Source organism: Rana temporaria, chromosome 7 (genome assembly GCF_905171775.1).
Source record: "Rana temporaria chromosome 7, aRanTem1.1, whole genome shotgun sequence".
Lineage (NCBI taxonomy): Eukaryota > Metazoa > Chordata > Amphibia > Anura > Ranidae > Rana > Rana temporaria.
This window is the reverse complement of record NC_053495.1, coordinates 17,584,475-17,599,043: the sequence shown is the minus strand read 5'-3', so window position 1 is coordinate 17,599,043 and position 14,569 is coordinate 17,584,475. Positions and strand designations below refer to the sequence as shown.

At 43.4% G+C, this 14,569-nt stretch overlaps 1 protein-coding gene across 3 annotated transcripts in view; it reads right to left on the bottom strand.

The window, feature by feature from the left end:
- The window catches only part of PLXNA1 (plexin A1), a 460,603-nt gene that overhangs the window by 15,101 nt on the left and 430,933 nt on the right, over positions 1-14,569 (bottom strand). For 2 of the 3 annotated variants that reach the window (XM_040358985.1, XM_040358986.1), the window contains exons 24-28: positions 14,478-14,569; positions 12,314-12,364; positions 4,180-4,339; positions 3,184-3,287; positions 2,686-2,782 (exon numbers count right to left, since the gene is read on the bottom strand). The exon at positions 14,478-14,569 is cut by the window's right edge and continues 55 nt beyond it. In XM_040358985.1, the coding sequence (XP_040214919.1) occupies positions 2,686-2,782; positions 3,184-3,287; positions 4,180-4,339; positions 12,314-12,364; positions 14,478-14,569 (504 nt within the window). The remainder of the gene's footprint in view (positions 1-2,685; positions 2,783-3,183; positions 3,288-4,179; positions 4,340-12,313; positions 12,365-14,477) is intronic. The other variant, XM_040358987.1, reaches the window with a different exon arrangement.

The following is a 14,569-nucleotide window of genomic DNA, read 5'->3' as shown; positions in this document are numbered from 1 at the left end:
ATCGTTATCTTCATTCTTCTCAAGACCTCCTACTCTCTCATCACCTGCTCCCATGCTCGTCTCCAGGACTTTTCCAGAGCCTCTCCAAGCCTATGGAACTCCTTACCCCAATCTGTCCGTCTATCTCCTTCTCTATTAGCTTTTAGAGGATCCCTGAAAACCCTCCTCTTCAGAGAAGTCTATCCTTCCCTCACCAAACAACTGTATTTGCATTTGATTCCATCTGATCATCCCCCACAGCTACTACCCTTTATTCCACTTGACCCTCCCTTCTTGATTGTAAGCTCTAACGAGCAGGGCCCTCTGATCCCTCCTGTATTGAATTGTATTGCGACTGTACAGGCTTTCCTGATGTAAAGCGTTGCGCAAACTGCTGGCACTATATAAATCCTGTATAATAATAATAATATGAAATTGGGTTTCACAACCCTGGCCTACAGCATCAATTTTGTAAATTGGTACTATTAAAGGAGATGTAACCTCAATCACTAAAATCGCATATAAGCTTTAACATGTTCATTTAAAGTGGTTGTAAAGGCTCAAGTTTTTTTTAACCTTCATGTATTCTATACATTCCATACAATTCATGTAGAATTCTGACCAAGAACAGCATTATGTTATTAAGCAGCACCATTCTCTAAAGCATTCAGGACACATTCACCACCAGAGAGGACCTGTGATGTCACATAAGGAAAAACAAATATAGGAAAAAAGGTTCAAGTCCAAGTGAGGTCACCAACTCCTTGCGAATGGACTGCTGCCCATCCAAAATAAAGGCTCGTCGTATAAAATGGTCGCCAGTGAAGTGCGCAGCTGAACGCGACACTTGAAACAAAACGCAGAAAGACCCTGGAGAGGAATCAGTTAAACATTCCATAAATGGTTCGTTCCAGCTTCCTCATCAGAATCTGGTCTTCAAAGGATCTTCCAGCAAAGCGTTCGCTGCGTTTAATGAACAGTTCCCAAAAGCTTTGCAGAATAAGGTTTCATTTCTACGCCGACCGCCCCCCCCCCCCCCCCCTTCTTCTAAACGACACCTACAATGCAAATTGAGGAGCTGAAGGCAGCCACTCGTTCCAGCTCTGACATTTCAAAGCTAGTTATGTGTGATAATTAATTTCAGAATCACTATCAACTCCCTTTGATTTGAGATCGCTTCTGCAGCTTTAATTAGTGACTAGAAGGACGGCATTTGCCTGACCTCCAGACAAGTCCTTTATTATAAAATAAACAGAGATCAGACGCCGGCATCCTGCAGTTTGCGGCAGAAAACAAAAAATGAATGAAAAAAAATCGCCAGTATTTTATTTGCCCAACAAAAGCGGCTTTGGGAACCCTGACAGGCGTGTGACTCTGCAAAGCACCCGGCCGGCAGCCAATCGGAAACTGCTGTGCTGCTGGGTGGATTAAACCACTGAGACAGATCAGATGGGAACAGAAAGGAAGTGAAAAGGGGATTACCATACCGAAAAACTAGATTCAGGAAATAGCGGCGCTGTGCAGATTTACAATGTATTGCAGGATGTGAAAATAAAACAGTCACAGTCTTTCTCTGCTGATGTCCATATAGGGAATGTACAGTATATATATATATATATATATATATATATATATATATACACACACACACACACACACACACACAGTAGATATTTCTCTTTTCTATTATGGTCAGGGCTAAAAAAAAAAAACCCCGTCACCTTACTCATTTAGAGTGAAAGTTTTAAGCAAATGGCAGGAGGAGTGATGTCATAGCTTTTTCTAAACTCTCGACACCAGGTGACGTGGGGTATTTTGGTAGCGACTGTGAAAGGGGAAGGCGAGATGAGGAGTGGTAAGTATTAAACATTCCAGGGTGGGACAGAAATGGACACTTTACCCCCGAATAGTCTCTTTAAATATAAGATATTGCATATTAAAATAAGGTAGTTTTCTATCCGACCACAGAGGGCACTCTAGTCTCCTTATCACACTGTTTGCATTCTCTCACTGTCAGCTGTGCTGAAAAAGGACAGTTTAATGAATGAATCATCATAGCGATTCTGCCTATGATGGAGATTCGATCATCCGAAAAAAGCCTCAAACACTGAAGCCTTTTTGGCTAACCCGTGGTGCTCTTGGAATCCTTTTTTTTGTTTGTTTTTTTTACTAAAAATGTTTAAATGAACCCTAAACAAATTTAAATTTCCTTTAAGGCTGGGTTCACACTATTTTCGCATGCAGCTCACAGGAGAGGTCCGGTGTGTCCTCGTTCACTGTTTCAGGCCCGATTTCATCCCGAATTGTTATCTGAATTCGGACCTGAAACAGACCAAAAGACACACAGGGCTCCTGTGAAAATTCGCACCAGAGCCGCAGCAGGGATATATGAACCCGGCTCCATAGAGAGCTGGTCAAAATCTCCCGCTATTGCGAATTGGATGCGAGGAAAATTTCACACACATACATAAATAGTGAGGACTGAACACAAGCTGACACGTAATTAGCCAGCTACTTTAGGGCAAAAAATAAAACACAAAAATAAACCCATTTTCAGTTTGCTCCAGTTTGTCCAGTGACCAGAGTTAGACGACAGTGGGCACCAGCTTTTTCCCCCCCATATTCTTAACCTGTACATGGTGCCAGAGGTGGCACAGAAAACAGAAATTGCTGTGGCATATCAGTTCCGTCTGGTCGTACACTTACCATATCTGCTCAGAGACTTTGTAAACGTTGAGGAATTTGAGATGTTATAAGCAGAGTTCTGTTTGGGGACCAGTGCAACCGAAGACCCATCGATAACCTAAACAAGGACACAAGGGCAGAAATTAGGAAGACGACGGGTGCAAGGTGGTATACAATACAAGCCCACCCACAACATTTAAAAAAACACTAATTCATGTTTTCATTAATTAAATACCACTATTAAGAGCAAACGATTAGTAGTGGTAGAAAAGGGTCCTTGAGCACCCATGGTGAAAAAGCCAAAGTGCCCCCTACCTACTCAAGCACCCACGGCAGCTGCCTTTTCTGCCCACCCCTTAACCCAACCCTGCCCATCAGGTACAATTTTCATTTTGTGATTTCCAACAGAATACAAGAGAACTTGTACAATATAGGCTATACTACTTCTACATAATTAGTGTCAGATAGTTTTACCAAATTAAAATGGCTTCTTGACAATGGCAGAGGAGGGCCACCTACCTGATAATGAGCCAGTGTGTTGAGGCGCTTCCAGTCGTTGTCTATTTTTGTTGTCACATCCTCATCCTGTAGTATGATTCTGGCCATTCTGCCTTGGCGCCATTCTGCCAAAAAGGTGCACCAATAAAACATCAGCTGCAGAACTTTGTACATTACTAGTGTCAGCAACGAATAGGACTTAAACCCACTACTATGTTACACTATCCAACCAACAAGAATTCAGCTTTTAGTAGGTCATGTTTTTACCATATGTATGAAAGCCTGTATGGTTTAGTACAAAGAACAGTTGTGCTCTGTCCTTTTACCCATTCAGGGCCAATCAACATACTCTTAGAAACACACCAACCCGCCCCCCCCCCCCCCCATTATGACCTGGAAATCTAAAAATTGTTTAAGCTTAATTTTTGAGCTTACACGGGGCTAAAAGCATGATCTTTCTCCTCCCAAGACAGCGTTAGTGCCTGGTGATTGGCTGGTAGTACTAAGCATGAGAGTTGTTATTGCATGCCTCTCATTTGGGAATGTTAGTTCTCTGGCTGTCAATGCTTTTCGGAGAGACGGACCCAGGACATGTGTAGAGATAGAGTATTCTGCACACTCATGTAAAGCATACATTCAGGCTCCTAGCAATTTCAAGAGATGGCCAGCAATGGCTGCCTCCATACTTATTTCATGATTTTAAAAGAGAGGAGCTAGTGCTCAATCTCACGTGGAACATGTTGCTTTTTTATGCAGTTTTAGGGGTTAGCCCTATGGCTTTGCAGTACTGGAATCTTTGGTTCAGGAACACCTATTCTGTATCAATTGTTATGTAAATGTCCTCTGAATACACAGTCCAATGATTCAGCTTCTAATCAAACTGTCAACAGTGTGTATGGGTGCAATTGGAACAGAGTGTAAGCTCTTCTGGCAGAATATGTCACTCTATTAAGATAAACCCTTCTCTTTAATTATTGTAACAAAAATGACTTCTGTGAGGTTTGCCAACACTCTTACCGAGGTCCATGTCTCCGGCTTTGGGTCGCTGAGAGTACGGGACCCCCTTGTATACAGCATCCAGCAGCTTCTCCTTCACTTGCGTTATGGTGTCGCAGTTCAGCACCTTCACCGGGATCTCCGGGGCATTCTCGTTCTCCGGATTGACACAATTGAGCGTCTGCAGAGAAAGTTTCAATGGTGACATAAAAATCAGGAATGGCTGGGAGTTCACTGCGACCTGTAATCAGCTAATTCAATTATTCCTTGTTTCTCTGATACAGAATTTATGACTTTAATAAGCACCATTCCCCACAGGGAGCACAGGTGCGCAGTACAGACTGGCGCTGCCGATGCTCATTAAACTTGCTGCCATGCCGTCACCCCCGTAGCATTTCTCAAGCTTCTAGAAACAGGAGCAGGCTTTCCTGATATCCCTGAAAGGCATGCAGCAAGAGGGATCCACAGAATGTGGACACAAGATGCATTTGGGTGGGCGGGGAATTACCCAACAATCAATGTATTTTTTTTTCTAATATAGATTATAAATTGGAAGTAAAAAAGAACCAATCGCTTGAGTCAGTCTGAAGCAAGCTATACATTTTTGAATGGCCACATTTATAACTTGATCTTAATCAAAAGTCTGGCTCTTTGGTGTCCAATCTAGGATATTCCTCCAAGTGACGGGACAAAAATGTGGGAGCTGCCATTGCCGAAGGTGTGTCTTATGGGGTAGTTATCCTCATCCTTGCCTTACTAGGCTGCTGACCTGGAACAAGCATATGCACTTGACACTTCTTTGTGCCAGGTCATAGCACAGGAAGGATAAAGATGACCGCCCTTGATAATGCATCCCCGGCCCAATATGTCAATAAAGGCATCTCCTATGTTGTTGTTCTAACAGGTTCCAAATTGTTCTGTATTTATCTTCCTTATGTCCCTCATCCCTCCAGCAAAATAGTCACCTTCATACATCAAACCTTTATCCAGTCACAAATATTGTCCCTCCTGCTGAATTACCCGTATTTATCAGCGTATAACATGCACAGGCGTATAACACGCACCCTAACTTTAAGAGGGGAGTTTCAGGGAAAAAACGTTCCACCGCCCCCTGCGTATAACACGCAGGCACAGTTTACCCTCTATTTTCAGGGTAAAAAAGTGAGTGTTATACGCCAATAAATACAGTAAGTTATGTTATGGAGGGAAGGTGTGAATGATCTGTCTTTGATAGCAGAGATCCTAGTAATATACCCTAGTAATCAGAATTGTCTGCCTCCTCTCCTAAATTATGGGGAAGAGTGAAAAAGCTCATTTTGATGAAGGTTCTGTCTACATAACCCATTATAATTTTGGAGAAGAGGCATAAATTTTGTCAGGAACTGAAGGAGAGGAGGAGTAGACTTTGATCGCGAAGATCCCAGCTACATACAATTTTCTGCCTCTTCTACTACAGTTAATATTATGCCAGAAATGGTGGAATGAAACTTGATAGCCGTGATCCCAACTACATAATCCATGACAATTTTCTGCCTCTTTTCCTAAATTATCTTGGAAAAAGGGGGAGTGGAGGAGCTAGCTTTGATAGCAGAGATGCCAGCAATATATCCAATCATACATTTCAGCTTCCTCTTCTAAATTATGTCAAGAAGGTGAACAGTGGAGAAGCTGGTTTTGATATAGAGGTCCCACCTACATACCCTATAAGAGGCATTCATTTTGTCAGGAACTGAAGGAGCTGGCTTTGATCATGGATATCCCAGCTACATACAATTTACTGCTTCTTCTACTATATTATGCCAGGAATGAGGGGGGAATGGTGGATCTGAACTTGATACTCGAGATTACAACTACATAACCTATGATAATCTTCTGCCTTTTTCCCTAAAATTATCTCAGAAAAAAGGGGGGAGCGGAGGAGCTGGCTTTGACACCAGGAACTCCAGCTACCTATCCGGTGATCATTTTGGAGAAGAGGCATGAAGTACGTCAGAAACTGAAGGAGCTGGTTTTGATATTGGATATCGAAGCTACATACAATTTGTGCCTCTTCTCCAAGGCAGGGAAGAAGTGGAGGAACTGGCTTTGATATTGGAGATCCTAGCTACATTCAATTTTTGCCTCTTCTCCAATGCAGGGAAGAAGTGGAGGAACTGGATTTGATATTGGAGATCCTAGCTACATACAATCTTTGCCTTTTCTCCAAGGTAAGGCAGGGAAGAAGTGGAGGTACTGGATTTGATATTCGAGGTCCTAGCTACATACAATTTGTGCCTCTTCTCCAAGGCAGGGAAGAAGCGGAGGAACTGGCTTTGATATTGGAGATCCTAGCTACATACAATTTTTGCCTCTTCTCCAAGGCAGGGAAGAAATGGAGGAACTGGCTTTGATATTAGAGATCCTAGCTACATACAATTTTTGCCTTTTCTCCAAGGCAAGGCAGGGAAAAAGTGGAGGAACTGGATTTGATATTAGAGGTCCTAGCTACATGCAATGTTTGCCTCTTCTCCAAGGCAGGGAAGAAGTGGAGGAACTGACTTTGATAGCGGAGATCCTATCTACATACAATTTTCTGCCTCTGTCACTATATTATATCAGGAAGGGGAGGAATGATGGACCTGAATTTGATAGCCGAGATCCCAACTTTATAACCAAAGATCATGTTCTGCCTCTTTTCCTAAACGTTCTCAGAAAGAGACGGGGGAGTTGGCGTTGACAGCAAAAATCCTAGCTACACACCTATGATATTTTTGGAGAAGAACCATAAATCATGTCAGGAACTGAAGTCATGGAGGAGCTGAATTTGATATTGGAGATCCTAAACCACACACAATTGTTGCTTCTTCTCCAAGGCACAGGAGGAGTGAAGGAACTGGCTTTGGTATTTGAGATCCCATCTACATATCCAATAACAACTTCTGTCTCTTCTACTAATTATATCAGAAAGGGGAGGAATGGACCAGCCAAATTTGATAGCCAAATACCAACTACAAAACCTATGATCATTTTCTGCCTCTTTTCCTAAATTATGTCAGGAAAAGGGGAAGTGGAGGGGCCAGCTTTTAAAGCAGGAATGCCATCTAGATACCATATTTCCTGCCTATTCTCTTATGTCAGGTAGGTAAAGAATTGAGGAACTGGATTTGCTGGGAAGGTTTACATGGGTTACAAAGGAAAGTAATGTAAAAGGCAGGCCTGTAGGAGATATGTCCTGAAATGAACACCATGGGGTCGATTTACAAAATCTGGTGAAGCTCTGCATTGTAGCCAATCGGCTTCCTCAATTATGCTTTGGCAATAAAACCTGGAAGCCAATTGGTTTTTATGCAGAGCTACACCAGATTTTTGCACTCTCCAATTTAAGTAAATCAACCCCCATAGGTCAAACTTTCGGCCAAGAGTCAAGTGTTTTATGCAATGAAGCAAATATCTAAATAGCCATTTATGGCAAATGGAGGATATTAGAAAAAGTTGTAACCTAAAAAGATATTTTACAAGCGATGGGTCCTCTTTAAAGCAAAGCTGCAATATATGAACTAAGATGACAATGTTGTAGAAAAAAACTGACACCAGATAACAGTGGCTTTTTATGGTTTTACATTCATGCTGTTGCTGCCAAGCAACTGACAGTAGAAAATTAGCGGTTTCATATAAATCTCCAACAGCACAGAACTGTACAGTCAGGAGCTGCGGACACTGTAGATGATGATTTAAAATGGCGGCACTCAGAATTTACTATTACAATATTAAATAAACCTGGACACTGACAGGCGTAATATGTTACAAATGTACTGAACTGCAAGGCAAACTTTTTTTTATTTATTGGGGACATTTTCAATTTACAGGATAAGTGCTCCTTCCTAATAAAAAGAAACATTATATTCATAGAGGGCTGATTTAATGCTCAGTGCAATAAGATGACGATTTCTATGCAGGACATGCTTTTAGGGCAGCGTCAGGAAGCATGTGTACAGAAAGGAAACTTCTCAGGAAAGACATTTGTTGGCAAACTGGAGAAAGAAGACCTCCCCAGCTTCATTTTAATCCATCTCAGCTGATCGCTGCCAGCAAATTATGCAAATATGCATCATAAGCATGAGATTATGAGATGCTTTATTTGCCTTTACTTATTACACTATATTGGCAAATATTTGGGGACACCTGACCATCACAACCACTGAAGAGGCCAAAAGCAAGTGGACACCATTCCAAATGATGGAGTTCAGGTGTTTCCAGTGAAGTGTACGGTTAATGCTACAGCATACAAAGACATTTTAGACAAGTGTGCACTTTTAATGTTGTGGTTAGCTTGATAAAGGCCATTTTCTGTTCCCCTGTGCATAAAACCAGACATGGTTTGACCAGTTTAGTGTGGAGGAACTCAACTGTCCTGCACAGAGCACGGACTTCAACACTACTGAATGCCTCTGAGATCAATTTGAAAACTGACTGAGCCAGGTCATCTTATCCAACATCAGTACATGACCTCACAAATGCTCTTTTGGCTTGCAGGAAGGGGTCAACCCCATACCAATGCCCATGGTTTTGAAATGCGGTGACTAGCAAGCTCATATATATACCTTATGGTCAAGTCTCTACAACCTTATGCCCTTATAGTGTTTGGGGTTGAAGACCAGTGACCGGTTTGGTGTGGAAGAACTCTATTATCTTGCACAGAGCCCTGACCTCAACCCTACTAAATGAGTTTGGGATAAATTAGATAACAGGTTGTGAGCCAGGTCTTCTCATCGGACATCAGTACAGGACTTCACAAATGCTTGTTTGGCTTGGAGGAAGGGAGCAACTCCATATTAATGCCCATAGTTTTCAAATATGATGCCTAACAAGCTCATATAGGTGTGACGGTCAAGTCTCCACAACCTTTTGTTCCTATAGTGTTCGGTGTGGAAGACCAGCCACCAATTTTGTGTGAAGGAACCCTAGTATCTTGCACATAGCCTTGACCTCAACCCTACTGAGCCACCTTTGGGATGAATTGGAAACTCTGTTTGCAAGCCACGTCTTCTCATCCATCACCAGTTCCTGACCTCACAAATGGGCAAAAATTCCCACAGACGCACTCCAAAATCTTCCTGGAAGAGTGGAGGCTGTTATGGATGCAAAGATGATCACCTTCATATTAATACGCATGGTTTGGGAATGGGATGTCCAACAAGCTCATATAAGTGTGATGGTCAGGTATCCCCAAACAATGGCCATATATTGTACTTTTTAGAGCTTGATGGCTTAAATAGATGGAAATGTGAGCAGGTAGGGTGTTTGAAGACCCTACAGAAAATATGTGAAAGGAAAAATATCACTGACGCCCTGCCTTATTTGTCTAGATACATAAAGCTGGTATAAAAATACACCTATGCTTTAAAGGTTGGCCAATCTTTTTTTTTTTTTTTCAGTTCAATGTAATTCCAGAGATGCAATGGGCTTTATTTATCAAGAAGAACCATCCTGATTGGCTGTGGTGGGCAACACACACAGTTCTTTCAGATCCATTGACATATACTGTTCACTATTCAGACACTGCCAGTCGGTGGGAAAAAAAAGTGTTTAGGGCTATAATAAAACTGCTGAATTAATTAGATGTACAGATGGAGGAAGTTTATTTAAGACAAGCAGCATATTTTGTCCACGCTGTTCTGTGCAGAGTTGTGCCATTTGTCTCCGATCGGCTCCATCTGGAACCTGTCCGAATTTTTCAAATTCTCTGAATATGGATGTAAAATTTTGGGCTTATTTAATAGAGCAAAGAGGATTATGCAAAGGGCAGCCACTTACAACAGCCAACCATAAAGCATCTTTCGCAATGCAGGGAGTCTTACTGGTTGTTAAGGAGTGTTAGCACCTTAAATATAATATACAGTAATTAACCATTTCAATACAGTGCATTTTCACCCCCTTCATGTCCAGGCCAAATTTCAGCTTTTAGTGCTGTTGCACTTTGAAGGACAATTGCAATCGCTAATGTGCACTGATCAGTGTAAGCAATATACTGACAGCCTTGCTGGTTAATGGCTATCCTTTCCTCAAACACAGGGGGTTATTTATGAAAGGAAAATCCACTTTGCACTCCAAGTGCAAAGTGCACTTGGAAGTGCAGTCGCTGTGGATCAAAGGGGGACACGCAAGGAAAATAAAAAACAGCATTTTAGCTTGCACATTATTGGATGATAAAATCAGCAGAGCTTCCCCTCATTTCAGATCTACCCCTCAGGCCGCGTACACACGGTCGTTCCAAACCGATGAGAATGGTCCGACGGGCCATTTCCATAGGTTCACTGCTGAAGTGGCCTGATGGTCTGAAGTGCGTACACACCATCGTTCCAAAAACCGATCGGGTCAGAGCGCGGTGAAGTGAAACAGACGACGTGCTGAATAAAACGAAGTTCAATGCTTCCAAGCATGCGTCAACTTGATTCTGAGCATGCGCGGGTTTTGAACCGATGCTTTCTGTACTAACCATCGGTTTGGACCGATCGGGCAGTGGGCCATCGGTTCGATTTTGAAGCATGTTTTAAAATTTTGGACCGAAGGACAACAGACCGATGCTATACACACGGTCGGTTTGGACCGATGAAACTGAACCTCGGTACATTCTCATCGGTTTTGTCCGACCGTGTGTACGCGGGCTCAGAGTTACAGCGACTGCACTTCCAAGTGCACTTTCAGTGCAATTCCATATGCACTTAACCCCCACTGGTTGCATGGAAAGGACAGCCGATAACTGGCAAGTCTGTTTACATGTGACCAGCTGTGACTGGACACAGCTGATCACATGGTAAAGGGCTGCTGCGATTGGCCATTTACCACGATCTGTGATCGGCTGTGTCCAAAGGACACATCGGTCACAAAGCATGCTGGATACGCACCCCAGAAGGCGTGCAGGAGGTGGGGTTCTGGGAGAATGTCCATGGATGCCCTCCCAGATATGGAAGTCCTTGCTGTAGAGGAGGTTAGTAATCTTTGTATTTAAAAAAATAAAATACACTTTAGTTTTGCCTGGCAGCCATATTTTGTGGTTGGATCACCCACCCTCTTCTAATGTACTATACCAGGCATTGACCATCACACCTATATGAGATTTTTTGCATAACCATGGACATTAAATACAGATTTTCCATCCACCACCCAGATTTGTGGGTTTAACAGCCTTAACTTTTTTAGGGGGTGTCTGTGGGAATTTGAGTCTATTCAGCCAAAAGAGAATTTGTGAGATCAGGTACTGATGTTGAATGAAAAGACCTGGCTCACAATTCCAGTTCATCCCAATGATGTTCTGCTGTGTCGAGGTCAAGACTCTGTGTAGTCTACTCAAGTTTCTTAACACCAAACTGGTCAAACCATGTCCTTATGGCGCTGGCTTTGTACACAGGGGCACACTCATGCTGGAACACAAGAGTTTTCCCCAAGCTGTTGAAGTTGGAATCTTCCAATTTTCTAAAATATCTTTGTATGTTGTAGAATTCGCAGTACCCTTCATTGGAAACACCTGAACTCCATGGTGTAATGAAAATTTTTTGGCTGTAAGTTTCTCTTTCAAGAACTCTTGAAGTGACCACTTGCATCCGGGTTTAGCCTACTGATACACATCTATAATTAAAACATCAGTTTTATGAGCACAGGCCCTTCAAAAAGGTTATTAAGAACAACTCCCCAAACCACTTGATGCACTCCTCTGTACTTTTTTGCAGTCATTGGTAAATACCCAGAGCTTATGAGCATGGAGGAGAATGCAACCTCCTCAATGGATGCAGTGCTCAGGTCTGAAAGGCCAATTGCTAGGCTAGAACACTGTTATACAGTGTTAATGCGCCCCTCCCCTTCCTTGTGTAAGCTCAGACATGGAGCTTACACAGGGTTTGGACTTGTAACTCTGATGGATGAACATAGTAGTAAGGAAGTACAGGGGAGGTGAGAATCAGTGGATGGGGGGTTCTTCTTACAAGGAGAACCTGTCACTTTTGCATATTGATGGCAAAATGACAGTCTCATTAAGCTATAGGATAGCTCTGCAATGGGGTGTGCTGGGATTGGTTGAACGGCAGAAGGAAGAGGACACTCCTCTCGCTTCCACCACAGTCAAAGCTGAAATGGATTGAAGGATCCAGCCACAGAGCATAAAGCTGGGACCAAAACTTACTTGAGGCGAGCGGCACCATGATTCATCGCTCAGCCCGCCATCGCAAAGATTCTTCAATCCATTAAAGGGTGAGCCGGTTTAGTGAGAAACACAGAAAAAAAAAAAAAAAGGAGAGAGGGGACAGGGGGGAGAAAAAGAGAAAAAGTCCAATGAAAAAAAAAGCGACTCTGTTGAATAGCGAGTGGCAATGTAGCGTGATGTGGGCTATGCTAGGCAAATCAGATTAAACAAGTATACAGTCTCGTATTTAAAGAACAACTCCATACAACACAGATATTTGAGTACTGGTAAGGTGAAATCATGGTCTGGAATTTGGTATCCAAGAGATTCAGAGCCAAAGTTTGTGTCTCTGCCCCTCCCACAAGTGTGTAATGGGTGTAATACTCTCCCACTGCTGGATTACTAAACTGTTGCTGTATCTTGCATTATGTATAACCCCGTCGGGTTTCAAAGTTTTACTTTATTTGCATAAACATGTAAAAATCCAACGTGTTTCCAAGGTCACCTTCGTCCTTGTGGCTCTGGGATTAGGCTGGTGGGAATCGAGTCACATATGTGGGTTTGTGCCTTGAATCTTAAGCCTCATACACACGATCGGACTTCCATCGGACAAATCCATGGATTTTTGTCTGAAGGGGCGTTGGCCATGAACTTGTTCTGCATACAGACAGCAGAACATTTTCAGCCAACATTCACGAAACTATGTGTTTTTTCTGCTCTTTAGCGGCACCCTTTGGGCAACTTCTGGTAATGTTGTCTTATGGTTAGCATTGGTTTGGAGCATGCGTGTTTGTACTTTGGATTTTAGTCTGACAGATTTGTGTACACGGATGATCCGACGGAACACATTTGTTGTCGGCAGTGCCGATCCTGACCTCCCTGGAGCCCTAAGCAAAATGACATGTCACATTAAAGTTGAGAAGCGGGGGGGCTGCCAAAAATGACATGTCACATTAAAGCGGAGTTCCACCCAAAAATGGAACTTCCGCTTATCCCACTCCTCACATGCCACGTTTGGCATGTAATTTTTTCGGGGGGGAGTGGGGGCTTCAGGAGAAGGAGACTTCCTGTCCCACTTCCTCCTTCCGCCGAGGGGCTGCAAAGGCGATTAAGCTTAATCGCCTTTTGGCAGCCCCTCCCTGTAGGCGATCCCCTAGGACACGTGACGGGTCCTAGGCAATCGCCTGTTCAATCAAACAGCGCAGCGCCGGTCGCGCATGCGCAGTGGGTGCCCGGCCGTGAAGCCGAAAGCTGTCACGGCTGGGTGCCCACAGTGACAATGAAGACGCCGGCCGGGGAGGGGGGGAGAGGAGCGGAGGCCCGGCCGGCCCGTCGCTGGAACGCTGGAGCAGGTAATTCCGACAATTGTCCGCTGGAGCATACAGACAGTCGGATTATCTGACAAAACACGTCCATCAGACAATTGTTGTCGGAATATCCAATCATGTGTACAGGCCAACATTCTTGCGGATTTGACCCATGGCTGTATGCCAGTCAAACGGAATCCCAGAGCCCTGAAGACAAGGACCATAAATCCTACCAAATGCATTGGGTTTTTGGCATGCAAGGTCTTCAATTATTGGATTATAAACAACTGAAAGCCTTGACTTTATGGCACTTCTCACCCAATAACACTGCAGCCAAAGACCCTGTTCACTAAAACAAATGATAGAGTCGCACTTCCCTAACCAAATTTCTATAATGAAGAATATTATGTAAGGGCACGTAGAGACATCTACATCACGGCCTTGTGGAAGGTGGAGGAGACACAAACAAACCACTGTAGGGAAACCAAACCATTGGAGTCATCTCAGAGAATCTAGGAGCCACCAGCCTGAAATATCAGTCCTGGATGGAGCTGGACTCTTACCTTGCTGGTATAAATGGGAGGGTTCAGAAGAGCAGAGAGGTCTCCCTTATCGGCTTAGCCCAGAGCTGTCCAGCTGCAGCCTTACCTACAAGTCTGCTCCAAAACTTCCAGCCGTTTCACCATCTTCTCAACGAATCCTTTCGCTGGGCCATGAGTAGACAAGGAAGACTAGAGCTGGACAGACCTGCTCCCGCCACACAAAGCATCCTCAGCAAAACGCACAACATGCACACTGCTTGAGTCAGTGAAAATGAGGTTTAATAGCGAACAGACATTGCTCTCTCATGAACTGACCAGCATCTTGTAGTCGATCTGTTGGCGGATGAGCTTATCCTCACTCAGGGAATATCGAGCTTCTCCTGTGATGGCGTCAATGGGCCCTTTCT